This window comes from Hyla sarda, unplaced genomic scaffold, assembly GCF_029499605.1.
Source record: "Hyla sarda isolate aHylSar1 unplaced genomic scaffold, aHylSar1.hap1 scaffold_909, whole genome shotgun sequence".
Classification (NCBI taxonomy): Eukaryota; Metazoa; Chordata; class Amphibia; order Anura; family Hylidae; genus Hyla; species Hyla sarda.
In genome coordinates this window covers 44284-71555 of record NW_026610937.1, presented here as the reverse complement: position 1 = coordinate 71555, position 27272 = coordinate 44284, and the positions used below count along the sequence as shown (strand labels likewise).

At 44.8% G+C, this 27272-nt stretch overlaps 4 protein-coding genes across 4 annotated transcripts in view; 2 read left to right on the top strand and 2 right to left on the bottom strand.

The window, feature by feature from the left end:
- The window catches only part of LOC130349074 (uncharacterized), an 80021-nt gene that overhangs the window by 32584 nt on the left and 20165 nt on the right, over nt 1-27272 (top strand). Inside the window, exons 3-4 of the mRNA XM_056554821.1 lie at nt 17980-18009; nt 18261-18593. Of these exons, the coding sequence (XP_056410796.1) occupies nt 17980-18009; nt 18261-18593 (363 nt within the window). The remainder of the gene's footprint in view (nt 1-17979; nt 18010-18260; nt 18594-27272) is intronic.
- LOC130349067 (histone H2B 1.1) lies at nt 20421-20841 on the bottom strand. The gene has a single exon (XM_056554815.1). The coding sequence runs from the start codon at nt 20820-20822 to the stop codon at nt 20442-20444; it is 381 nt and encodes a 126-aa protein (XP_056410790.1). The 5' UTR covers nt 20823-20841; the 3' UTR covers nt 20421-20441.
- LOC130349066 (histone H2A type 1) lies at nt 21054-21692 on the top strand. The gene has a single exon (XM_056554814.1). It carries the CDS (start codon nt 21163-21165, stop codon nt 21553-21555), a length of 393 nt encoding a protein of 130 aa, XP_056410789.1. The 5' UTR covers nt 21054-21162; the 3' UTR covers nt 21556-21692.
- LOC130349072 (histone H4) lies at nt 23061-23748 on the bottom strand. Its single transcript, XM_056554819.1, has one exon. The coding sequence runs from the start codon at nt 23596-23598 to the stop codon at nt 23287-23289; it is 312 nt and encodes a 103-aa protein (XP_056410794.1). The 5' UTR covers nt 23599-23748; the 3' UTR covers nt 23061-23286.

Here is a 27272-nt window from a genome sequence, read left to right as displayed (position 1 = left end):
GAAATCAGAGGGATCCTTAATAATCACTGGCATATACTGGCCAATGATAATTTTCTCAAAGATATAGTACCCAGTAAGCCCTGCTTAACATTCCGTAGAGCTCCAACTTTAAAAAACATATTAGCCCCAAGTCAAATAATACCCCATGAAGCTATGCCCCATAGCAGTGCAAAACCAGGAAGCTTTTGTTGTGGTAATAAACAATGTTTATGTTGCCATGAAATCAGATCCAAATGCAGTTCTTTTAAATCAAAAGCCACTGGGGAAACTTTCCCAATCAAACATCATCTGAACTGTGAATCTGAATACGTTATATATCTAATTCAATGCTGTTGCGGACTCCAGTATGTCGGTCGGACGACACAAAAATTAAGGAGCCGAGTAAACAAACATTGTTTTAATATTAAAACCAAATATATGCTCCATGGTCTCTCAAGACATATCACTACCACTCACCCCAATGTCACTTCTAATTACTATTCCATAATTCCTATTGATTTTGTTCCCCCAAGTAGGTCCAATAGATTTGAAAATCTTAAAAGGTTGGAGGTCTATTGGATCTACAAGATTAACACATTACAACCTCTTGGTTTGAACGAAATTTCGGAGACAATTATAATTTGATACATTGTTGTTGTTTTTTTTTTTTTTTTAAATTGGTTTTCATATAACAATACTCATATGTGCGTATTTCTGTCACTCTTTCGTATTAACTTTATTATTATAAAATTTTTCTGGTTACCACCAGAATTGATGTAATCATAGTTTTCAATTTTTATTTCTGATAAGATATTTTATTTTATTGATCATGTATGGCAATGTAATCATCCATTATTTTTTCTTCCTTATCACCTTGGTTCCCTTCCCCTTTCTCCCTCCCCCCCCCCCATTCTTACTTTCTTGTCTTCCCTCAACCTTTCCCCCCCTCTTCATTCCTATTCCTTCCTTCCTTTCCCCCATCTTCCCCCTTTTTTTTTCTTCCTGATTATTCCCCCATCACAATCCCCTTTCATTTTACTTTCTTTTAGTGATATGCCCTATGACAACTTTCGCTAGATTGTTTAATAGCTCCATAAAACATCCATTATTCTTCTTACTACCAAATCAGTAGGATCCATTTAGGCATATGGGGATACAGTGTTATATACACTGATGTCACCACATAGTGAATTAATGGTCCCGCCCATTTTCACCTCTGCCACGGCATTATAGCGCTTGGGAATCGAGCGCTTATGCTGTGATGGTCCCGGCCAATATATTCATGTGCGCTCCATAAGACGAGCACACACGGCCATATATATCTCCCTGTTTCATCCCGCTGCTTAATTCACAGCAGTGCCATAGCTCCGCCCCCCTGCCCTTTGCCACTAACACCTAATGCTCCTTAATAAAGTGCATCCCCCTTATATATATATTTCCTTAGTTCAGTCACGGTCCACCAACTGTGACTTTAGTTAATGTAGTTACGTTTCCTTTTTTTTCCCTTTCAGATAGCATAACACGGGGCAGTGCCTTAGTCCCGCCCCTTTTGCCCTCCGCCACCGCTGTATAGCGCTCCACACCACAGTCTGATCTCTTACATAACTTTTTAGATTACAACCATCCTACACTACTTGTAATAACCATGGAATGTTCTGTCCACACTTTTTCAATGAATGAAGGAAGAGCTGCATACCTATATTCTATTAGCTTCCACCGAAACTTGGGCATTACCTATGTTGTTTTACTAAGTGCATGAGGAGATATGCTTGTTTTTTTTTTTTTTAAATAACAATTTTATTAGACATTTTCTAAACATTTGACAGAAATAGAGCAATAGAATGCTTTCTCGAAAAACAATATATCCCATTACATTACATGTCAAGAGCTACAACATATGCAATAGGACCGGCATATATCTTATACATCAGCATTCAGGTGGAATATTGCTCCATAAATCAGGACAGATGTTAATAAGCAATACTGCATTCAGGTTGATGAGTCGAGCAGATAAGGAGAGAAACTCCTCATGTGGAAACATCTGTCTTACAGTCTGACAAGGAAACAATCAGAAAAAAAAAACATCAAATCAACATCAACTCAATCACAACTGCTACATTCACTCCTCTACTACTTCTAGGACTCCAAGAGTCCCCTTCAAGGACTGAGATACGCTTGTTTTAACAAATACTCTTAATATTTTAACACATTTTCATCAGATGTTCAAAGGATTGTATTTTATCTGTTCAAACAACATCAGTGCAAGTAAGAACTGTTATTTTTTATGTATTTTAAACTCTGTGATAGTTACGTCATTTACCTAACAGTGCTTGGAGAATATGCTAATTCTAAATTGACATAACTACTGTGTGCTAAACCTTTCCACAGCTATTTATTGCCTGTGTTTTACTGTTTTTGTATCAGCATTCTGTCCTGATGAAGGGCCCGTTTCGGGTCTGAAACGCGTTGATCTGTGCTTGGAATAAATGTTATCTTTTATCGAAATTGGTCTACTTTGTTAGACTGACTACCTCAAGGGATCTGGCGCTTGGAATAAGTTCCGTTTTTGTTTCTTCTGCTACCTATACCATTATCGGACCAGACGCTGCCTGGGATCGGGGGAATCAAGCTGCAGGATCCCATTTTATGATATATGCAATATCAGATGTTGTGCTCTGAGCGCAACACTACAGGGTGAGTGTTATTACCAGCATCTTCCTACCTGTGCCTAACGTACTTCACCAGGGGCGCTATTGTGTTAGTTTTTTTCTCTTTTTATCTTCTTATTATTCTGTCCTGGTCTCTGTCTGGAAGATGCCTGAACCTCCAGGTGACTGATCCCTTGTGCTGGCAGACACATTAATATGTCTGTCTCCGGTAGCCCCAGGTTTTACATACTTTTGCTTTTCTCAGAAGTGTTGTGTATCAGGATCTGCAGAAAGTGGTGTTACGTAAACGAGATATACTCAATAATTCAATGTATAGTAAGCATTTATAATGCTGGGCACTAGCTCCAGACATGATCACCCTAGTAAAGTCATTGGGTTCTTCTCCCCTCTGTACACTTGGGTTTATACATTCTTATAATAAAAGAGGCTAATAATTAAGTGACCCATTACTGGTCATCTGCATGGTTGCAAATAAAATGTCTGACCCAATGTAGGTGGCATGTTGGGTAAATAAAGTTATATGTTAATGCCTCTGGGACCAGGTGCATGGCATCATGTATATCACAATGTACCTATATGTGGGATCTATATGTTTCAGGCTTTGAGGCCTACCTGCTACCTACATGGGTAGAATTAGTTATCTCCTGTGTTTTTGACTCCTTCAGTGCGCTTGGAAACCTGGAAATCACAGAAGTTCATCCTGGAGGAGATTTTGTGAGAATTGTGCACCGATCTCTCAATAAAGAAGGAGACATTGGAGGTTTTCTTCTGCAACAGGATGTCCATGAATCTTCTGTGTCCATCTTACGCTTTCCCCCAAAATCCAGAGTCATTGCGAGCTGTGAAGTGACTGTAAGCAAAGGAGGGGGAGGGGGGGGGGGGGGTTCATTGTCGCAAAATATTGGGGGAGATTTATCAAAACCTGCCAATGAAAAAAGTTGCTGATTGCCCTTAGCAACCAATCTATTGCTTCTTTAAGATTTCAGAAAAGGCCTGTGAAAAATTAAAAGAAGCAATCTGATTGGTTGCTACTAGCAACTGGGCAACTTTTCTTCTGGACAGCTTTTGATAAATCTCCCCTATAATGTTTACCCAAAGGACAAAATTGTAAGCTTCTCAATTTTTATGATACAAAAATGCCTAGAAGAAATGAAGAACACAGTCAATCCTACAATGTATTACTGCATTGCAAACATGACATAATCTTTTCCATTTTGATCCCAGGTTTGCGCATCTGCAGCCGGTGTCCCCCAAAAACTGACTACCTTTGGGTAGAACAGACCAAATTTGTGACAGAACCAAAGTGTACAACCATATTGTGTAACCGGGATGGTCAAGATCCAGTAGAATTAAGGGTGTATGTGCCAGAGAAAAAGCTCATTGGTAGAGGGGGAGTTGAAGCTCCATTATGCATAATAGGGCCCCCACCTACCATGGTCAATTTATTTTCACAAGGGTTATTGGGCCCCCACAGGTACCAGGGCCCAAGAGTTACTGCAGTTTCTGTACCTAGGGCAAAACTGTGATGGGGGATATACTTTGGGGAAAAATTAATTACTGGAACCATCTCACCCATGGGACCTAAACTCCAACACTCCCAATATTGTGTGCTGGAAGCCCCCAAGGTCCTTAAGGTGGTAAAAGCCTTAGTTGCCCTCCTTATTCTTCTTCCCTGTCTGCACCCCATATTGTTATTCTCCTGAATGTGGTCTCCTTTGGACACTTAGAAAGAGGGGGGAACTTGGAACTGGAGAAATAGATTTATAACTTTTATTTTTTCCCTTTTTTAACATATATTTTTCCTTTGTGTTTTTTTTAGGCCATGGCTTGATTCACTCCTTTAAGTGAAAAAACAAGAAAATCATTAGAAAAATACAAGGTTTCCAAATCTGAAGCTGAAATCCTTTCATCTGAATTAACCCAGCCAATTTTCAATGTAGGACCAGGCCATTTTTTGCACATTTGACCACTGTCACTTTAAGTATTAATAAATCTGGGATGCTTTTACCTTTCATTCTGATTCTGAGATTGTTTCTTTCATGACATATTCTACTTTATGTTAGTGGTAAAATTTTGTCTATACTTGCATAATTTCTTGGGGGAAAATCCAAAATTTGATGAAAAAATTGAAAATTTTGGATTTTTTTATATTATTTTGAAGCTCTCTGCTAATAATGAAAATGAATATTCCAAATAAATTATATTTTGATTCACATATACAATATGTCTACTTTATGTTGGCATCATAAAGTTGACAAGCTTTTACTTTTGGAAGACATCAGGGGGCTTCAAAGTATAGCAGCAATTTTCCACTTTTTCACAACATTTTCAAAATCGAAATTTTTCAGGGACCAGTTCAGATTTGAAGTGGATTTGAAGGGCCTTCATATTATAAATACCTCATAAATGACCCCATTATAAAAAAAAAATGCACCCCTCAAGTATTCAAAATGGCATTCAAAATGTTTGTTAACCCTTTAGGTGTTTCATGGGAATAGCAGCAAATGGAAGGAGAAAATTCAAAATCTTCATTTTTTACACTGGCATGTTCTTGTAGACCCAGTTATTGTATTTTTACAAGGGGTAAAAGGAGAGAAATATTCCTAAAATGTGAAATCCAATTTCTCTCGAGTAAGAAAATACCTCATAAGTGTATGTCAAGTGTTTGGCGGGCGCAGTAGAGGGCTCAGAAGGGAAGGAGCAACAGTGATATTTTGGAGAGTGAGTTTTTCTGAAATGGTTTTTGGGGGGGCATGTCACATTTAAGAAGCCCCTATGGTGCCAGAACAGCAGAGAAAAAAAAAAACACATGGCATACTATTTTGGAAACTACACCCCTCAAGGAACGTAACAAGGGGTTCAGTGAGCCTTAACACCCCACAGGTGTTTGACGACTTTTCATTAAAGTTGGATGTGTAAATTATTATTTTTTTCACTAAAATGCTGGTTTTCCCCAAAATTTTACATTTTAACAAGGGGTAATAGGAGAAAATGTGTAACTCCATCTCTTCTGAGTATGGAAATACCCCATGTGTGGGCATCAAGTGCACTGCAGGCGCACTACAATGCTCAGAAGAGAAGGAGTCACATTTGGCTTTTGGAATTTGAGTTTTTTACACTAAAATGCTGGGGTTACCCCATTTTTTTTTTCATTTTCACAAGTGGAAACAGGAGAAAATGTCACTGTAAATTTGTAAATACATTTCTTTGGAGTAAGGACATACCTCATGTCTGGGCGTTAGGAGCTCTGAGGGTGCACACAGTCCTCTGAGGTGCAGGAGCGCAGTATGGTCCTTGAGCGTCTGCATTGCTACCTATATACCCAGAACAGTGGGACCCCCCCCCCCTCAAGGGGCATTACATGGGGTAAATAACTGGGGTGCACTAAGTAACTAAAGTGGGGGGCGTGGCTGAGCGCACTTGAAGATGGCTGCTTCTTGTTAGTGCTCCCTGAGGACCGGAGCTTCAAAGGGCTAACTAATCGTGTTATGGGCGGTAGACAATGGCAAAGAAAGAAGAAAGGGGTACCTAAAGACCCCCTCATCACCTCCAGGGGCATAGCGACCTACTTCTGCCCGGCGGTCCCTCAGAGATCCAACTGCGGCCTGGAGACGGCGCCCCCACCTCGAGGATCCGTCAGAGACGCTGCTGCTCCCCCTGTGTCTCAGCGCTCCGGAGCTCGGGAGCGCGCGTACGGGCGGGCTGCTGTACTGGTGTCGGAGGAGATCCGGGACCCACCGCTGACCTCCAACTGCAGCGCGGCAAGTATCTCACCCGCTGCAAACGAGCACAATTCAAGCTTCCCTCCCCTGGTGCCTCGCCCGACTCCTAGCAAAATGGCGCTTTGTGTGCAGGTCCTGGAGAGCGCGGCGCCACCATCAGAGACGCTCCTCATGTCTCCCGTGCAGGCCCCCTCTCCCTCTCGCCCGGAGACCCTGTCAGGTGCCCCGGAGGTTATCAGTGACAGACACAGCACTGCATATGGCAGAGAGCCTCTGCCACACAAATTAACTGTCTCCATACCTGAGAGGAGGGGTGAGCAGACCCATGACACTGTACTCCAACTCCCTGCTACTACAACTGCTGCAGACATGCCGAGGGAGGAGAGGAGAAAGTCTGAATCCTCATCACAGCCACAGTGTGCAGATACTGAGGACCCCCCTGGGCCTGCTGTTCAGGGCACCTCAGACCCATCGGCCTCCAGTGGGGGATCTACAGAGTGTGAAAGTCCACCAGGCTATTGGGGAGATAGCCCCCCGGCTAAAAATAAATTGTTCAGAACCCCTCAGAGACGCTCTTCCAGGAGTAGATCCCCTATGGAATACTCCTCATCAGAAGACTCTCACAAGAGGGGTACCCGGGGGAGTCGTCGCTCCCGCATGAGCACCCCCACCTCCAAGCCAACCATGTCTCATCTAAATATGCCTGACGCTGCTTACCCATCCTTGCCATCTCCTGAAGCAGCGGTGCACACTTTGAAGAGCCACCCTGAGCTCCAGGCATTGCTAGCGCTCTTACCTACTAAGGGTGACATGCTTTCATTGGCTGATAACCTGAAAACTGCTTGGAGAAAGGACTTTGAACCTGTTAAAACGGAAGTCTCACAACTATCTGGTAAAGTTGCTGACCTTGACCTTTTTCGCAAAGCTGTGACCTCTGAGATAGCTGAACTGCGGTCAGCGACTAAACAACTTCAAATATCACAGGCAACTACCATAGACCACTTGGATGACATGGACAATCGTGAAACAACGTCCGCATTAAGGGACTTCCAGAATCGGTTAGCTCTCAGGACCTCTCTGGCACTGTCCAAAATATTTTCAACTAAATCCTGAAACAACCCCTGGACACTCCCATCGAACTAGACAGGGTTCACAGAGCCCTAAAAGCAAAAGACCCAGATCCCAAGAAACCACGTGATGTGATTTGCAGAGTACATCACTACAATGTAAAAGAGCGGGTGATGCATAAAGCTCGAGACCTCAAACATCTCACCTACAATGGAGCAAATATCCACCTTTTCCCTGACCTCTCCCTACGCACTATTCGCCTGAGAGCAACGTTGAAACCACTCTTACAGATTCTGCTAAATGCCTGCATTGTTTATAGAGGGGGGTTTCCATTTTCGCTTACAGCTAGATACGGCAACACTACAGCGACACTTCGTCACCCCAGAGATCTTCCATCCTTTTTAGCGACCTTCAAGCTGCCAAGGGTCAACCTTCCTGATTGGGATGCGCTCTTCCCACAACCTCTTCAGTCATCGCATCTTTCCGTTCAACCTGAACTGATACTGCCGAGTGACATGGATACCACACCTGCCACACCACTGCCCCAGAGGCAGAAGCGTAAGACTTGACAGACCTATAGTATACAGTCTAACATTGCTCTTTGAACCCCCCATGGTGTGGGTCGCCATAGGTGCTGGCTGCAAGTTGGACTCTGGGTCTCTGTGACCACCCTCTTACTATTAGACACTTATGCCACTGCTGTGTTCTATGTTACTGTTATATATGATTGTTTCCCTCTGAGTAGGATTACTCCACCTGCCACTCAGTGTTCCTTTGCCGTTGTACGCCCCAAACTCCGAGTCATGGGCTATCTTATGGCCCCTCCTATTACTTCTTTTAAGCCCTACTCACCGCAAGATAAAGGTCATAATCTTGACCTTTAGCTTCCCATAATTCCCAATAGGTCCATTTTGAATGCTACTTGTTTTGACACTTACAGGATGCCCTTCGGTGCCCTCACCGCTTATCCCCATTAGGGTATTGATCAGACTGGCTCTGATCATTCTTCTGGTCCTTATGACCATTTCTGATAGTCCCCCCGTAGCGGTCACCAGGTACTCGCTGCTGATTGTCAGTCCTCTTTCCTTTTGTGTCACTCCCTCTCTGACTCCCCTCTTCTCACTCACTGCCCTTTTCCTATCTATTTGCAGACAAGTGCTTTACATTGTTGCCGTGATCTGGAGAGAGACATTGCGGATGTTGCGGTCTTCAGGTGATACAGTGTTAGTTCCAGGCTCCTAACCGAATGATGGCGGACATTAAGGTAACTACACTTAACGGGAAGGGATTCAACATCCCCGAGAGGCGTAATCAAATCCTCTACTCACTACACAAACAGAGATCACACATCATAGCCTTACAGGAAACACATTTCAGAAAGGGACAGACTCCTAAATTTCAGAACCGTTACTATCACAACGGGGTACATGGTACCAACCCAGAGGCGAAAACCAAGGGGGTATCACTGGGATACCACAAATCCCTCCCACTGAAAATAGTAGATTTCAAAATTGACCCACACGCTAGATATTTGTTTGCTAACTGTGAACTTCTGGGACACAACCTTACCATTGCCTCTATTTATGCCCCAAATCATGGGCAAACCTCGTTTATATGCTCCACACTAGAGAATCTGTCCGCCTTTGCTACAGGCCAGATAATATTATGTGGTGACTTCAATACCCCCATGTCCCCCCTATCGGACTCAACCTCGGGTCACTCACACCTATCATATAGACAACTTAGATTGATCAAACAAAAATTGCATTCACTACAACTAGCTGATGTCTGGCGCACTTTGCACCCTCAGGGCCGTGATTTCACCTTCTATTCCCACCCCAGACAGATGTATAGCCGTATCGACTACATTTACTGTGCACACCATTTGCTCCCATCAGTGGTCTCCGCTGCAATTGGTAACATAACATTCTCGGACCATGCCCCGGTACACTTTTCTTTTAGGCTCCCCCCATTCTCTAAACCACACGCAACATGGAGGTTGAATGACTCTCTTCTGTTGGACCCATTGTGCTCCCGGGACATTAAGCTGGCAATAGATAACTTCCAAACAGATCATACTCATGACGACACCTCCCCGCTCATCAAGTGGGAAGCCATGAAGTGTGTCTTGCGCGGTGTTCTGGTTTCGCATGGGGCCCGACTGAAGAGAGAAAACACATCCAAACTCTCTTCCCTCTATTCGCAGCTTCACTCACTAGAATCACTACACAAAAGGACACTACATGAGCAGACCCTTAGAGTCCTCATAAAAGTACGACAAGACCTCCTGTCCCTGCTTAACAGCAAACATAAGTACTATAAACAGCTGACTGGCAGAAACTATTACGAATGGGGGAACAAAGCGGGGCGGATGCTGGCCAGAGCGTTGAGGGAGAAAAAATCCTCGCTCTTTGTTTCCTCCATTGTCTCCCCCTCTTCTAATAGACAGTTACACCTCACCCCAGACATCCTCTCCGCATTTAGACAATACTAATCTGACCTCTATAATCTTCCTCCTCCTTCCTTTCCATCCCCTGCAAATAGGCCCTCCCTGACGGACTACATTGCCTCCACGGCGCTCCCGGCTCTTTCTGAGGATGTGGTGTCTGCCCTGGAGGAACCGTTCTCTCCGGAGGAGCTTGACATAGTTATCTTGGGTCTTCCGGCTGGGAAATCCCCGGGTCCGGATGTCTACACAGCAAAGTTTTACAGGTCCCTCCGGACAGAGCTCTCCCCCATGCTCCTGACGACCTTTAACTCCATTTCGGGATCCTCGGCCATACCTGACTCCTTCCCTAGAGCCTATATAACAGTTATCCCCAAAGACGGTAAAGACGTGTCCCTATGCCAAAATTACAGACCCATTTCCCTCCTGAACGTTGACACCAAAATCTTCGCTAAACTGTTGGCAAACTGACTGGCGGTTCACATGAATACCCTGATACACCCAGACCAAGTGGGCTTCATACGTGGCAGGGAGGCTAGAGATAATACCCTGCGTGCCTTCTCGGCAATACATTATGCTCGTAAAAACGACCTTCCTCTCTTTCTATTATCTCTGGATGCTGAAAAGGCCTTTGACCGAGGGGACTGGAGTTTCCTAGCGGAGACATTATCCCAGTTGGGAATTGGTGACAGGATGAGGGGCCGGATTATGTCACTTTACTCTAACCCACAAACCCAAATCCGTGTGAACGGCCAGTTGTCTAGTCCTTTTCGCATTTCTAATGGCACGAGGCAAGGCTGCCCCTTGTCACCCCTCCTTTATGTCCTATGCATGGAGCACCTGCTCAATGCGATACGACTAAACCAGAACAATAGGGGTCTACAGACACCCTCGTGCCATTGCAAATGTTCGGCCTTTGCTGACGACCTCCTGCTCTTCCCATCAGCCCCGCTGACGACCCTTCCCTCTCTACTATCGACAATACGGACGTTTTCCCAATACAGTAATTACAAACTAAACCCGACTAAGAGTGAGGCGCTAAATATTACCATCCCGAGACACTTAGTATGTCAGCTTAAAACGACTTACCCTTTCAAATGGGGTGACAGATCCCTTACATATTTGGGGATCCAGGTCCCTGCAAATCTGTCTGATGTCTTCCTCTTGAACTACCCCCCTCTATTCAGCGTGTTGCGCTCGGACTTAACCAGATGGGAGCGTAGGGACTTCTCGTGGATAGGGAGAATCAATGTGATCAAGATGAATGTACTCCCTCGACTGTTGTACTTGTTCTCTACTGTCCCGGCTTTACTCAATAGACATTTTTTTCCGGGGACTCTCTGCGCTCCTGTCTGGTTTTGTCTGGGCCCGTAGATGCCCTAGAGTGGCACGTAGGATTCTGGGCGCGTAGGATTCTGGTTAGGAGGAAGATGGATGGTGGTCTGGGCTTACCTGATTGTCTTTTCTATCATTTGGCCTCGGTACTGTCCAGGGTGCTGGATTGCCACTCCACTGAGCCCTTAAAACTATGGATTCAGTTGGAAAATGATACTACCTCACATGACCCCAAAACGGTACTGTGGAGTCCAGACCCACCTCCCCTGATGAGGAACCTTGGTTCATATCCTCCCGTGACTGCCTCCTTGCTTCATATCAAACGTACATACCTGCCCGGCTTACATCTGTTCACGCCTGACGGCCCATTGACCCCCATATTTCACAATTTTCGTTTTGCACCTGCTTTTGCCGGTTCCTACTTCCTTGGACTTCAAAAACATACTGGTCCCACATTTCAAAACCTTTTGACTGCATCCTCTCTGAAGCCGCTATCAGACATAATGGAGGGACACACACCAACCTTCATACAATCGTTCCAATACCACCAACTGCAACACTTTTACGCTGCCAACATCGACACCTTGCGACTGCACCGCCCACTCTCCCCCTTTGAAAAGCTGTGTACCTCTAACACGGCTTCTTTTAGACCGGTTAGTTCGGTATATAGCTTACTACTAGATACCCTACGATCTGATCCCCTCCCTTATAGGGATGGCTGGGAAAGGGAACTGGAGAGGAAACTGGATGATGGAGACTGGGCGATGGCGGTGCGCTGGTGCCACAAACTCTCGATCTCTACTAGAGCGCAAGAAACCAACTACAAGTTGCTCTCCAGATGGTACCGTGTCCCCTCCCTGTTGACCAAACTTTATCCAGGAATCCCCGACATATATGGGTGTCATGCCCCAGTTTAGACCTCTTTTGGTCCCAGGTTCTGGACACGGTACACAGGCTCACGAACATTCGCCTCACCAAAACTCTGGCTCCACTACTGCTGACAGTCCTCCCCCCAGGTCTTCCTAGATGGCATCTAAGACTAACAAGATTTATGATCCAGGCGGCGCGTACGGTAATACCTAGGCTCTGGAAATCATCCTCCCCGCCCTCAATTACATCTTGGTTTCAGGAGATATCCCACCTACATAGAATGGAGGAATTAATTGCTGACTCCAGACACCAGGTAGAGAAACACCACCTTATTTGGGGCCCCTGGCTTGCCTTCACAGACACCGCTGACTTTAGATCCATACACCCAGACCCGAACAGCAACTCTAATCACTGACTCTCGGATGATTTGTTACTGCCACCACTCATATCGGTTACGCCTGGGAACCCACTCCGCTCGCCTCTCCTGAAGGTCAGTTCGCCTGCGTGTAATGTGATTGCAGCATACTACTTGTAGACATAGCTCTCTGCACTTGCCCTCTTGTCAGATAATTCTCCTCCTTCTCTCTCGTTCCCCCCCTCTTTTTCTTTAAACCCTCCTTCCCTCTCCTCATCTTTCTCTCCCCCTCTCAGTCTTTCTCTCCCTTTTCTATGTCTCTTCTCCCCCCCCCTTCCCCCTCGTCCCTCATCTCCAAATTTATGCATTACTGATCCTACAGTTTTTTATTTTGTTTTTAATTAATGCTTTACATGCCTAAGTTTGCTGCAGACCCCGAAAGGGGATCCGTAGGAGTTGGATATTGGATATTACATTGCCTTACGGTGTTCCAGAAATACAGATGTCAATACCTGCCTTCCTCCTGAGGATTGGCGAGAGTTCTGATATGATATATTGTTCTGTTTACCGTTTCTGCTTGTCAGGGGCCTCTGTAGGCATGCCTCATCCATACTGTGTCCTGAGGATTTTACCTACTTACCGTGCAAGCCCCGTCATAACTACATGCTGTTTGCATAATCTGTATTATATCACATTCATGGATGACTTGCTTTTCTTGTATTGTTTATCTTACAATTTTCAAATAAACCTTTAATGCAAAAAAAAAAAAAAAATATGTATAAGTAACTAAAGTGGGGTACAGTGGACCGTTAACTACATAACATAGTAAACTACGGTTTTAGGTCCGGTCAGGAAACCACATACGGGTCAAAACTGAGCCGACCGGAGTCACCGTTTGACTCCCTTCGGATTGTTAAAGTAAATGGAGTCACGGGCTGATTCGGCTGGGGTACGGGAGCGCCCGGCTTGCCCCTCCCCCCGCCGACACCCGTATGTACAAAACGTGGTGTGAATGCACCATAAGATAAGCAAGACTGTCTCGTCAGCACAGTGAAATGGGAGACCACCACTGGTGCGAGTCCCGGGGTGGGACAGAGTGTTACAGTGTTGTGGTTAAACTTTACTTTCCTGGAAAAGTTTCTGAGTTGCCCATAGCAACCAGATTGCTTCCTTCCTTTTTCAGAGGCCTTTTCAAAAATGAAAGAGGCAATCTGATTGGTTGCTATGGGCAACTCAGCTGCTTTTCCAGTAAAGTAAAGTTAAACCACATCACTGTAACACTCTGTCCCACCACGGGTTTTCACACCAGTGGTGGTCTCCCATTCCACTGTGCTGCCAAGACAGTTCTGCTTATCTTACTGTTTTACATGCCATGAGATCCCCATAGACCACAATAGGCCTATTGGTTTCAATGGGCAAAAAAATCACATATTGAATGCACTAGTCACAGTTCCTATACCATTAAAGAAGGGAGGGCTCAACATTCGCAAATATGCGCATATGCGGAAAACCAGTGTAGGGGAAGAGTTGTGCAGTTGCCCATAGCAACCAATCAGATTGCTTCTTTTATTTTTGGAAAGGCCTCTGAAAAATGAAGGAAGCAGTCTGATTGGTTGCTATGGGCAACTTAGAAACTTTTCCAGGAAAGTAAAGTTTAACCACAACACTGTAACACTATGTGCCACCCTGGGACTCGAACCAGTGGTGGTCTCCCATCCATTGGGCTGCCGAGACAGTCTTGTTTATTTTACTGTTTTACATGCTGTGAGATCCCCATAGACCATATTGGGCCAATTGGTTTCAAAGGGCAAAAAATAACACAGTTAATGCTAGTCATAGTTCCCCATACCATTAAAGAAGGGAGGGCTCAATATTCACAAATATGTGCATACCAAATATGCGAATTTTGCGAATATATGATGAATATTCGTAAAATATCGCAAATTCGAATATGGCCTATGCCGCCCATCACTACTCCCTTGTTGTTGCTTCACACGCTTTAGCACTAAAGGAGCGGGAGACCTTGGATGATTTTCTTTGTTTCTCACGTTATGTGGAGATGAGGACCCCCTGATGAATGTTCATGTCTGTGCCCTTCATTTCTCCTCAGATGTTCTAAGCGCAGAGCAGAGAAATAGTAAAGATGGAAATGGACACCAAAGGTGCAGGAACTAGAAATGGCCCATCCGGTCAGCAGGGGTAAGAAGTCATTTCTCTATTGTAATAGGATATATAGGGAAAAATATAGAGATGGTGCTTTATAGTGCTGGTTATCTGCGGTATTAGCAGAGAGATAAACAGATAGGTAAAGGACCTGCTCACCTTTATAGGTTGTGCTATATTACAGGCACAACACTGATAATCACTTTGGGTAGATCGTTGGTCACTGGTGTGTCGGGAACAGCTGGCCGTTGGTCCCATTGAGGACGGTGAAGAATTCAAGAGTACAGATGTGGGAGGTGGAAATCCTAGCAGGGGTTTCCTTTTTCTTCCAGTGAAGATCTGACTGCGGCACTGTAGCGATACATCGGCATAATTACACAGGAGTCAGGTGTAGAATAGCAGTACTTTTTATTAGTAATCATAAAAAAAGTGACATACAGGGGTGGACTACATGTTTCGGAGGGGCTCCCTCTTTCCTCACGTCCAGGTTACAGTGTATAGGTAAAGCATCTTATATATCCAACTCAATGCAAGAATCTTGACACTCGGTCAAAAAGTATCCGCACTCACCGCTAAGATAGCGTATTCAAGCTCCAAACGTGGACATCGGACAACCAGGCAGAGACGTGGGACGCTCAGGGAGGAGGCGACTGCTGGTGGTTTCACGCTATGAAGAGCGCTTCATCCGGCCTTATGAAGTCTGGGACTTGAACCCACACAACTACCAGGACCTTACTGTTTAGCGTTCTGCCTCGCTAGCTGCAAGATTCCCAAAGACCACAATGGGCCTAATAATTTCAATGGGCAAAAAATCACAATGTTATAGAACCAGACTACACTGTCCTATAAACCAACAGGACCTGTACGACAGACCCTGGAGACTGACATCACACTCAGCCTTCACATGGTTGGGTGGGGCAAACCTTCAACTGTTGCAAAACTACAACTCCCAGAATGCACTGGCAGACTGTACATTCTGGGAGTTGTAGTTGAGTTAGGAAACAGACTCTAGCTCAGTGTTTCCCAAACAGTGTGCCTACAGCTGTTGCAAAACTACAACTACCAACATTCACTGACAGCCGAAAGGCATGCTAGGAGTTGTAGTTATGCAACAACTGGCGAATAACATTTTGGAGACCGCTAAGTGATCTCCAAACTGTAGCCCTCCAGATGTTGTAAAACTACAACTCCAAGCATGCCCAGACTGTTCTGGCATGCTGGGAGTTGTAGTTCTGCAACATCTGAAGGGCCAGACATTGCAGAACTACACTGTCCAGTTTCCCTGGCCGTCTGGGCATGCTGGTAATTGTAGTTTTAAAACATCTGTTACTTATTGTGGTCTCCAAACTGTGCCACTTCATATGTTGCAAAACTACAACTCCCAGCATGCCCAGTCAGTGCATGCTGAAGGTTGTAGTTTTGCAACATCTGGAGTACCCCAGTTTGGAGACCACAGTGGTCTGCAAACTGTGGTGCTCCAGATGTTACAAAACTACAACTCCTAGCATGCCCAGAAGGCTTTTTTTTTTTATATATATATATAATGTTTTATTTATTTTTTTTTTTTTAAGAGAGAAAAAAATGAATTATTTGTGAACCATGCGAACATAAATTATTGGGAGATTTAACTCCCCCCAAATATTCTCAAACGTGCTTTGAATTTCTGGACATTTATGGTTATCGAGAAATAAATAGGAAGGGAAATGCCCAATAGAACCTGATGTTATACGGATAATGTACAAGTGATTCTTATAATGGAGATCTAGGGGGACAATAATCACAATAGATCCCAGAGATCATCACTGAATAGACGAGGGATCTGCGGATACAATACAGTCTGTTAAGGATCCTACAGAAAGTCCGGATCGTCTTGTATCTGGATCAGGATTATTACTTTCCTTCTCAGAATCTTCTCCTTTGTTCTCTTCCCTTATTCTTCATCTTCAGCCACTCTGACCCCCTCACTGCTCTCCGCTCCCTCCGCTGTCCTCGCCGGTTCCCGCTATCCCTGTCTCCTTTCTCCCGCTCTCTTCTCACCGCTGAGCAGCCCGGAGATCACCCGCCGACCCCACCATTTCCACACCCAGAGCTTCAGTCGGATGATATCTTATACCTGCGGCATCTTCCTCCTCTCTTACCGACCGAACACTCCCCGGAGCCCGTGTATTTTCCTCCAGACAGCAGAGATCCTGAAGAGAAGGAAGCGCCATCATAGTCTGGTGTATTTGGGGAATCCTGTTGGGGTTTACTGGGGCAGAACAGGACAGGAGCGCAGATATACTGAGGAATTAGAGCCCAGGATCTAAGGGGAGGAGGCCGAGGGTTTACAGAAGTCTTGGGGCGCATTGCCAATCATACATATCATCAGGAGACACTTTGACCTCTTAATTTTACCCCAAAACCTTTGAACCGATCATTAAAATGTAGCTTTTAAATACTCATTACATACACTGTTTTATATAAAACGCAGGTTATACTACAAATTAAGAGTGGGTGAGAAATGTGTGTATGTGTGTGTGTGTGTGTGTATATATATATATATATATATATATATATATATATATATATATAAAACAAAAAAATGTGGTCTCAAATGGCTGGAGGTGCTCAACCCCAAATGCGGTTGTGCATTTATACTGGGGGAGCAGATCCTGCCCTTGTAGTCCGTTGCTAAGGGCGATCCCCAGCATAGAAAATGCATACAATGGAGGATGCCTGCAGTGAACTACAAGTGCCACAATAGAATCCTACACCAGATAAACGGTGTGGATGTGTAACAATTAGAATACAATATATATATATATATATATATATATATATATATATATACACATACATACACACATTACAATGCATATGCCTTTGTCCTAGATCCTCAACAAGAGACACAAGCTCCCGGCTTGACTATATTCTCCATATTAGAGAAAATGGTATCGTGGTGTTCATATAACATCTAGTTGTATCTGTTTGCGCCTCTGTAACAATTTTAGTGTCAGTTCTTGAGGAAATGTAAAGACTTGTTACAATTTGGCAACATGCAAAGTTTAGAATACAAAGCTCTCACCACCAGGTGTCGCTATTGTAACACACTAACTGATTTGTATATCCTGAAACTGTAAGAATTTCGTGCAGTGACTAATAGAAAATATTTATTGGAAATTATTAAAATTGATTAACCAGAAACGTTTTTCTGATTTTAACCCTCTACTCTACTTAATAGGTTGTGCACATATGAAGTTACCAACCCATACAGAGAATTACTGGGCATTTTGTTCGATCATGGGGGCGCCCTACTGTACTGCCCCATGTAAATGTATATAGAGATTGGAAATAGTGAAGCAGATAGAGCTCCGAGGAATTGTAGGCATAAAGGAGTCTGTATCCGAGGAGCGGGGAATCAGTGTGAACGCCCGAGACCCGGCATCGTGTCATACATGGGGGGCGCTATCATCGCTGAGGATGGGCCCCGCCGCTTCAGAACAAAGATTCATCACAGACGTCACATGTTGTTTTGGCGGGCTCTAGTTTGTATGAATCAGCCAATGGGATGAAGGGGTGTGGTTAACATGAGCCAATGGGGATGAGACCAGGAGTATAAATATTCTGCTCTGCGATCTCTTCCCATCATTTCTCCGCTGTGTACGTGTACAGAGGATCATGGCCAGGACCAAGCAGACCGCTCGTAAATCCACCGGAGGGAAAGCTCCCCGCAAGCAGCTGGCTACCAAGGCCGCAAGGAAGAGCGCTCCCGCCACTGGTGGGGTGAAGAAGCCTCACCGCTACCGTCCAGGTACAGTGGCTCTCCGTGAAATCCGCCGCTACCAGAAGTCCACTGAGCTGCTGATCCGGAAGCTCCCCTTCCAGCGCCTGGTGAGAGAGATCGCCCAGGACTTCAAGACCGATCTTCGCTTCCAGAGCTCGGCGGTCATGGCCCTGCAGGAGGCCAGCGAGGCTTACCTGGTGGGACTCTTTGAGGACACCAATCTGTGCGCCATCCACGCCAAGAGGGTCACCATCATGCCCAAAGACATCCAGCTGGCCCGCAGGATCCGTGGGGAGCGAGCTTAGATCTGCCCGGGACCCGCATACAACACAAAGGCTCTTTTCAGAGCCACCTAATTCTCCATAAAATGAGCTGATATCACCATCTTATGTTTTTCTGTCCCGATTGTCTTGCTGAGCTCTGAAATATAATCCCGGGATTGTTCTCTGTAGTTTGCCCTGTACTGTACCAGCGGCCCCTTCTATGTTACGGGTTATACTGTGACCCTGATCGGTAGAAGAAATATGAAGCGCTGAGTGAAAATTAGATTAATCGGGCGCTGGGTCCTAGTGCCGCCTCTCCCGGCCATGTGTTCCTTTGATTGGAGAGAGGGGATTTATTCGGTTCACTCGGTCCTGTTATCGGTTAATATGCCGGCTGCCTGCACCCTTCTCACGCACAGAACATCTCACTGTCCAGGCTGTAATGTAATAGACCATCAGCCCCATCATCCTCACTGATGACCGCACATCGCTCCCCGCACTATACAGCGGCTGTAATATCCAGGTAATGATACAACTGCTGAGTATAGAGAGCGGAGGAATGATTCCCTTGTATCCATCTGTACAATCCCAAGCCTCGGGGGCCAGAAGAGCCTCTGCTGTGCACACAACCCCTACACCTGGGGCTTTATCAAAGTCATCAATATATAGAATCTGGGCTAAGGGAGCGTTCAGTCCTGTATTCCGTTCATTGTGCAACAGCGACATCTACTGTCAGTTTACTGCAATCACATTACTAGATATCAGGTTCCCGTTAATTTTGTGGTTTTCTGTTTCTTTTGCGGTCAACTCATTATTCTATAAAGGATTACATTCTAATATCTGCTGATCAATAATAAACGTTAACCCTTTAACGTCTGATAGTGTGAATATATCGCTAATAGAGTAAGATCAGTAATAGTCCGATTCCTGACTTTGAGATACTGATTATGATGGAGGAAACTGGTATTATCCTTAATACTGTGGTGTCCTCCCTGCTGTGCATTGTGGGACTGCGTCATTATTGTAGTGCAAATTAACGCTAAAGGGTTAATAATGAGCCGTGTGCGCGGTCCCGTCCGATGCCTAATGCTCATTGGCTGATCACAGGACGTTCAGGATTTGAATTTCCCGCTTCCTCCAGACCCGATAACAATGGAGAGATCTCCCCGAGATGTAGAGGCTGATCCTGTGGCTGACTACTACCCTCATCCTCCTTGTTTATCACTTTCGCACAGATGAACATTTTTTGAGATCGTAGAGAAGAATGTGCGGACTAAACTTATTCTGGCGTCACCGCAACAAAGATAAAGCTGTGAGATAGGAGGACGGGAATTCTGTTCCGCGGTCCTGACCTGAGAGGGAGCGGGGATGAAGTGAGGGCTATAAAGCAGAAAACCGGCCCTGTGCGGAGGATCACATTCCTCTACAGAAAGTGTTATTCATTACACCGGTTATGTACAGACCATGGGGAGTATAGGAGGGATAATCGGAGACTACGGGTGGATGAGATTTAGTTACACTGACCAAATGTCAAAAGGGAAACTATAGAGAACTGATCTACAGCGCCCCCCGCTCCACCACAGGAGAATATACACCCTGCAGTCAGTGAGAACCGCAGCCGCCGCTCTGATCTCACCCGATCCCGGAGCAGAATATATATAGTATCAATAGACTGTACTGACAGAATAGCGGCCACATATACAGAAGAGAATACGGGGAATACAGACAGGAGAAGCACCAGCTCTATTCTAGACAATGTGGGTGGCTCTTAGAAGAGCCTTTGGGGTGACAGCAGGAGGCGGAGCAGGTTACTTGGCGCTGGTGTACTTGGTGACGGCCTTGGTGCCCTCGGACACGGCGTGCTTGGCCAGCTCTCCAGGCAGCAGCAGGCGCACGGCGGTCTGGATCTCCCGGGAGGTGATGGTGGAGCGCTTGTTGTAGTGAGCCAGGCGGGAGGCTTCCCCTGCGATGCGCTCGAAGATATCATTCACAAAGGAGTTCATGATGCCCATGGCCTTGGAGGAGATGCCGGTGTCAGGGTGGACCTGCTTGAGCACCTTGTACACGTAGATGGCATAGCTTTCCTTCCTGGTCTTCCTACGCTTCTTACCGTCCTTCTTCTGAGTCTTGGTCACGGCTTTCTTGGAGCCTTTCTTGGGCGCTGGTGCAGACTTGGCGGGATCAGGCATGATGCTCAGTCACAATACTTCTTCACTAAAACAGAGAGAATAATGATGCTTCCTCCTCCCACTGCAGCCGTATTTATAGGCAGCCCATGCAAATGAGAACTGCTGTCTGCTCGCTGTTCTACTGGAGGAGCAAATCATGTGACCTGTGGGAGTGTCATAAGCCCCGCCCAGTGCAGTTTATTGGTGTCTCTTTAATTCTCGTCACAATTGGCTGGATTCAAATGTACCCAATCACAGGAGCCGGAGGGCGGAGCAGGAACCTATAAAAAGCAGCAGAAAGGAAATTACGGTTACATCACAGAGAGGCTTCTTTTGAGCGTTTTACGGTTTACTTATCATTATGTCTGGACGCGGCAAACAAGGAGGAAAGGTTCGGGCTAAGGCAAAGACCCGCTCATCCCGGGCAGGACTCCAGTTCCCCGTCGGTCGTGTACATAGGCTTCTCCGCAAAGGGAACTACGCCGAGAGGGTGGGCGCCGGTGCTCCCGTATACCTGGCCGCTGTGCTGGAGTATTTAACCGCTGAGATTCTGGAATTGGCCGGTAATGCCGCCCGGGACAACAAGAAGACCCGCATCATCCCCCGTCACCTGCAGCTGGCCGTGCGCAATGACGAGGAGCTGAACAAGCTGCTGGGTGGGGTGACCATCGCCCAGGGAGGCGTCCTCCCCAACATCCAGGCCGTGCTGCTGCCCAAGAAGACCGAGAGCAGCAAAGCGGCCAAGAGCAAGTGATCGCCGCTCATCCCAGACCCATCCTGAACACCAAAGGCTCTTCTAAGAGCCACCACATTGTCTACTACAGAGCTGGCACCGCTGATCTTGTCTGATAAGGATTAGATTTGACATGTTCTTTATACGGGGTTATAGTAGAACTGATACGTTTCTTTCATTAACAGTATGAGAGGGATTGGACACCTTCACTTTTATTAAAAAAAAAAAAACTACCAGAAAACTTCCTATAGCAGATTGTGACCCTCAGCACAAGGACCGTTTCCTCCTCACTCCATCCCCGCTACCCTCACTAAGGGGGACGGGTACAGTTTCTACATATGGATTTTGAGGTGCAGCCAGCAATGTAATCACGTGTACAGGGACGAGACTAAGCGAGAAAGTCAAAATCTCCAATGAGCGTAAACTATCGGGGTTATTGCTCCACCTACAAAGTTAACCCTTCATTGTCCCTCGTTATTTATGCTCTTTCCCCTTCAGTCCCCGGAGCGCTCTCTGCTTCACTAGTCCCAATCCCTATATACGCTTACACGGTGCACTATAGTAGAGCGCCCCCATATTTAGTCTCCATTGGCTTTATATTACGTTTACAAGAAATAAGCCCAATAATTCTCCAGATGGATAAAACACCATGTGCACAACCTATTAACTAAAGGGTTACATTAACCCCCAAGTCTCTGGTAAATTAATTGTTTCCTTATATCTATCCATAGATCGTCTGTCGCAGCAGTATAAATCGTTAGTTTATACAGATCAGATACATTGTGTTACAATAGCGACACCTGGTGGTGAGAGCTTTGTATTCTAATCTTTACATGTTACCAAATAGTAACAAGTATTTCCCAGGTGCTGATACAAGTTACAGAGGCGCAAATAGATACAACTGTGGATGGTGACTAAAACTTATAATAACACAGCACAATAATTTCAGCTGCTCTTATACACCCTGCTTATCCTATACCAGATATAAGTGTCCTAAGGGGATCTAGAACAAATAAATACATCTGCATTGTCCTCGATATAACATATAAAGTGATGTAATGTAGAAGGTTTGTATATTAGGGTGAGGAGTGACAGATATTTATCTCCAGGATCCTGAATTATATCTCTTTGTTGGAGCTGTCACCTCTGACCGGGCTTCGGGAGTCTTCGGGCCGCCAGGAGAGGAGAGATGCCGCAATATAGAACATGATCCGGCGAGAAAGAGGAGGGAAGCGGGTGTCGGCTAGTAATGTATTCTCCGCATTGTAGTGTTAGTACAGAACTCCCGGGCAGCGATCATAATCTGGGCCATGTAATGTTATACTACGGTCCCTCCACATGTTTAGGGGAAGGAGTCTCCACATCTATTATATTCATCGCTCTGTATAGAATCACATCTCCCACCTGATCTGCTACTAGTTCCCCCGACACTGAACACATCGGCCGATCTATATTTACAGCAAAGGAAACTACGGAGCTACTAAACTAAACACTTTGAGCACCATATACCGGAGCCACAGCTCGGGCCATCGAGATAAAATCCTTGCAAATCCCAAAATCGGGTTTCCTCTTCAATATGCAGCTTCTATATCTTAACCACGATAATTGTACAGACAAGGACAATACACTACGACAGATCTCCGATAACACACAGCAGTGTAAACACAAGGAATTGTAGCCTTTCCATAGAACATGTGGGCGGCTCTGAGAAGAGCCTTTGGGTTGGTGAGATGGAGCAGAGTAGAAGCAGAATTAACCTCCGAAGCCGTAGAGAGTGCGGCCCTGGCGCTTGAGGGCGTACACCACGTCCATAGCGGTGACGGTCTTCCTCTTGGCGTGCTCGGTGTAGGTGACGGCGTCACGGATGACGTTCTCCAGGAAAACCTTCAGGACACCGCGAGTCTCTTCATAGATGAGGCCGGAAATACGCTTCACACCTCCCCTGCGAGCTAGACGGCGGATAGCAGGCTTAGTGATACCCTGGATGTTATCCCGGAGCACCTTCCTGTGCCGCTTGGCTCCGCCCTTACCGAGACCTTTTCCTCCTTTGCCGCGTCCTGACATCCTGCTGATTGAGAATTGAATGAATAATGTTTGAGGCGCGGAGTCCTAGCTTATATAGCACATGTGCGGACCAGAAGGAAAACTGTAACAAGATGACGTCCACATGGGCGTTTCCTTTTACTGAATTTACATTACCGGCCCCTCCCCCTTCTCTTTTGATTGGCTGAACACAGAATCGTTGGTGATTTTGAATTTCCCGCTCACCCTGTAATTCTCCGCTCTGGGAGAGAAGACACTTGTCCCGTGTTATGTGATCTCATGTTCAGGCGGCTCATTCTCAGGCTGCGGATGCCGGCACTTTCCGTATACAGTGACCGGGAATAATCACCAGGGCCCGTCCTGACATCTCCTGTTCTTATATAGAGGAAGAGGAGAGAAATCACCAAAGCTCCGGTATCAGCCAATCGATACTATGTATCAGGACTATAGCTCCGTACCGTGTTAACTCTTTAGTGTCCACATGTTCTGTTTCTTGTTTTATATCTGTACGGAGACTGCGGTGTGTAATGGCTGGGACTGTATATATTATATATAATTACACTGCAGTCACCATTCTATGTCCATTCTGATCTCTCGCATATTGTCTCCGTTCTCTTTCATCCTACATCGTCATTGACCTATATTTACCTATGAAATTAGATACTAACGAACTCTTAATTAATTACATCCAAATGTTCTCTTTGTAGCGTCAATCATCATATTTAGTTCTATTAAGTTCATTGATGTTACTTTGATTAATTGGTCTTTTCACTCTCATTCCTAAATGTCATCTCCTGCCGGGGCTCGTTCCTACGATCGGTCTCCTACACGGTATAATATATTGGGTTACATAGAAAACTATTTACTGCCATGTTGTGGTAGCTGAACACAGTACAAGAAAAAAAACTTTTGAATAGTCTTTACATTCTTCAGCCTTACCACTAGGTGGGGACAAAGTACAGTGCAGCCTCTTCTAGGGATTCAGGCGAGAAAGGAAAAGTGTTGAACAGTGTCTTTTGCCATCTAGTGGCCGCAGAGCAGATTTCAGCGAAGTTCAATATAAAGTTATTAATTTTGGCCAAGTTTCTTTTCTCATTCTGCTATAATTTTAGCCCTTAATTAATTTGATTGTAATAGTGTTTAATAGAAATATGTATTTTTTTTTTTTATAATTATTTTTCTAATCTCCTTTTTACATTAACCCCTCAATGATGCTGTATTTTTTTTTATATATTTGTTTTCTCTTTTAACTTTTCACTAAAAAAATAATAATCAATATCTCTGTCAATGTTTCATCTACAGACCCATATGAAGGCTTGTTATTTGTGAGACCAACTACACTTTGTAATGGCATCCTTCACTTTACTACTAAGTCTACAGCAAAGCCAAAAAAAAGAGAAAATTATAGGGTGAAATAAACAAAAAAAGTTAAAAAAAAGTTTAAAAATGATTATTTTTAATTATTATTATTATTATTATTATTATTATTATTTTTTTTTTTTTTGGGGGGGGGTCCAAGTTTAAGGGGGAGGGGAAGTGATGGCTGCACATTCACATGTCATACATTGTAATTCCCATACTTGTGCTGAGAAGCAATAGAACAATCAAGTGTTACTATACATTTCACTCAAACTGTACAAGCCAACTCGTCACTTCACGGTCACCTGATTCAAGTGAGTCCCTAACTTAACAACTTCTCCTTTTAATGACATGGCAGGGTGCATAAACATTTTGTTTTCCGCGTATCTGCTAAGAAATGCATTGCAGTCCACACAGTCATAGTACCACCTTCGGGATCTCTAATAAAAATTCTGTCCGTTCCTTCTGTGGTGGGAACCCGGCCTTACTGTGCAGAATTCAGATCCCTTTATAGCGCAAGGTTCTATAGAATGTGGGTGTGATGATGATTTGGTCACTTTCCCTTTTAGAATCTTTGAAGGCAGATATAAAAGTCTCTAGCTATGCTTCTCACACTTTTTGTAATGTTGATAGTGATGATATAAAGCAGGGTCGGCACTGCCACTAGGCAAACTAGGCAGCCGCCTAGAGCGCAGAACCGATTTTGTGACTGATATGAATTCCTGTAGAAGACTGTCTTAGCTATGTTAACCTTACAGAGAGATTTTTTTTTTCCAAATAAAAGTTTATTCAGTTTTAGAATAATGTGCATTATAACAAAAACACAATAATCATTTAACAGGAGAGTTGCATAATAATTTGCCCATAGCATAGTATGTGTAGAAAATACTCTCTTTGTAACAGACTGCCAGTCATGTAACTATCTAGGTATTGTTACAATATACATGGTGGGGACTAATGTCTGTTCAGAGAATGCCTCTCTTAACTAGGTAGTGATAATCTTTAGATACCATAATGAAAAAGCTTCTACGAGATCCCGTATTGTATCTAATCGGAATCAAAATGGGGTAAATGAGAGGTAAGGTCAAAACTTGTGGTATCAAGCAGTCTGGCGAATTAAATGACATTGTAAACTTAACTTAACTAAAAGAGAAGGAAAGGAAAAGAAAGGTGGGTAGAGACGTAGGGGTAAGTAGAAGAGAAAAAAAGGGGGGGGGCATAGGGGATACAAAAGAAGAGTTACATGGAAGAAGAAGGGACCATGGAAGACATATCAAGAACTTACCGCACAGGCCAAACCACACCGGAATCACTGTCGCGCCCAGTGCTCACAGGAAAAAAAAGGGTATGTATAATAGAAGTGTACATGTCCAAATACATGTTGATAGGAAAAGGGTAGTACACTGGGTATAGACAGGGGTTCTAATGGGTGTTTGTATATCAGTTGGCAAGATACAGAGTCTCATATTCCGGGGAGGATACAAAGGTTAGCCAAGGTGACCAGATCGCAGTATACCTGGCTAGCTGGCTGGGAGAGTCGGCCATCAGCTCCTCCATTCTATGTAATTTAGATATGTCAAGTAGCCAAGAGGAGATTGAAGGTACCGAGACCGACTTCCACAACCTCGGGATAACAGCTCTGGCCGCTATCAACAGGAATGAGATTAGACGTGAAGTGTTCTTGGGTAGCGATGTTGGAAAAATCGATAATAAAAGAGTCTCAGGTGTGCGCTGGAGACCCACCGATGTGATACGTTTAATAATGTCTAAAACCTTCAACCAATAAGAAGTTAGTCTAGGGCATGAGAGACATATATGCAGCATGGTGCCTCTATCACCAGTGCATCTCCAGCACAAATCCGATGTTCCCGGGTACATATTAGCCAGTAACGTTGGGACCCTATACCATCTGGAAAGGATTTTATAGTTAATTTTGTGGGTTTTACATGACACAGAGGTTTTATGGCACCGTAGCAGGGTCTGTGTCCAGGCTAAATCTGGGATTGCGTGGCCCATGTCCCTTTCCCAACCCACTTTGAATGGGAGAGGTTTGGATGTCGTCCTCCTAAGTAAGAGAGGGTAAAGTAAGCTTATTACATGAGACAGCTGAGAGCTTCTTGTACACAGTTTCTCAAAGTCAGTTAGAGGTCTGTGAAGTTTCCAGATGTTTTTAGCGGAGGCATAGAAATGTGTGAGTTGAGAATATTGGAAAAGGTGGGCCGTGGTTGGGTTTGTCCCGTCTATGATTACTGAGAGGGGTTTCAGAGATGTATCATTCAAGAGAGATCGAAATGTAACATAATCCCTGGCCTTAAAGGATAGGAACGAGGAGTGAG

Excerpts from the sequence above, each read along its gene's own strand:
- LOC130349067 (XM_056554815.1), bottom strand. The coding sequence starts at position 20,822 with ATGCCTGATCCCGCCAAGTCTGCACCAGCGCCCAAGAAAGGCTCCAAG.
- LOC130349066 (XM_056554814.1), top strand. The coding sequence starts at position 21,163 with ATGTCTGGACGCGGCAAACAAGGAGGAAAGGTTCGGGCTAAGGCAAAG.
- LOC130349072 (XM_056554819.1), bottom strand. The coding sequence starts at position 23,598 with ATGTCAGGACGCGGCAAAGGAGGAAAAGGTCTCGGTAAGGGCGGAGCC.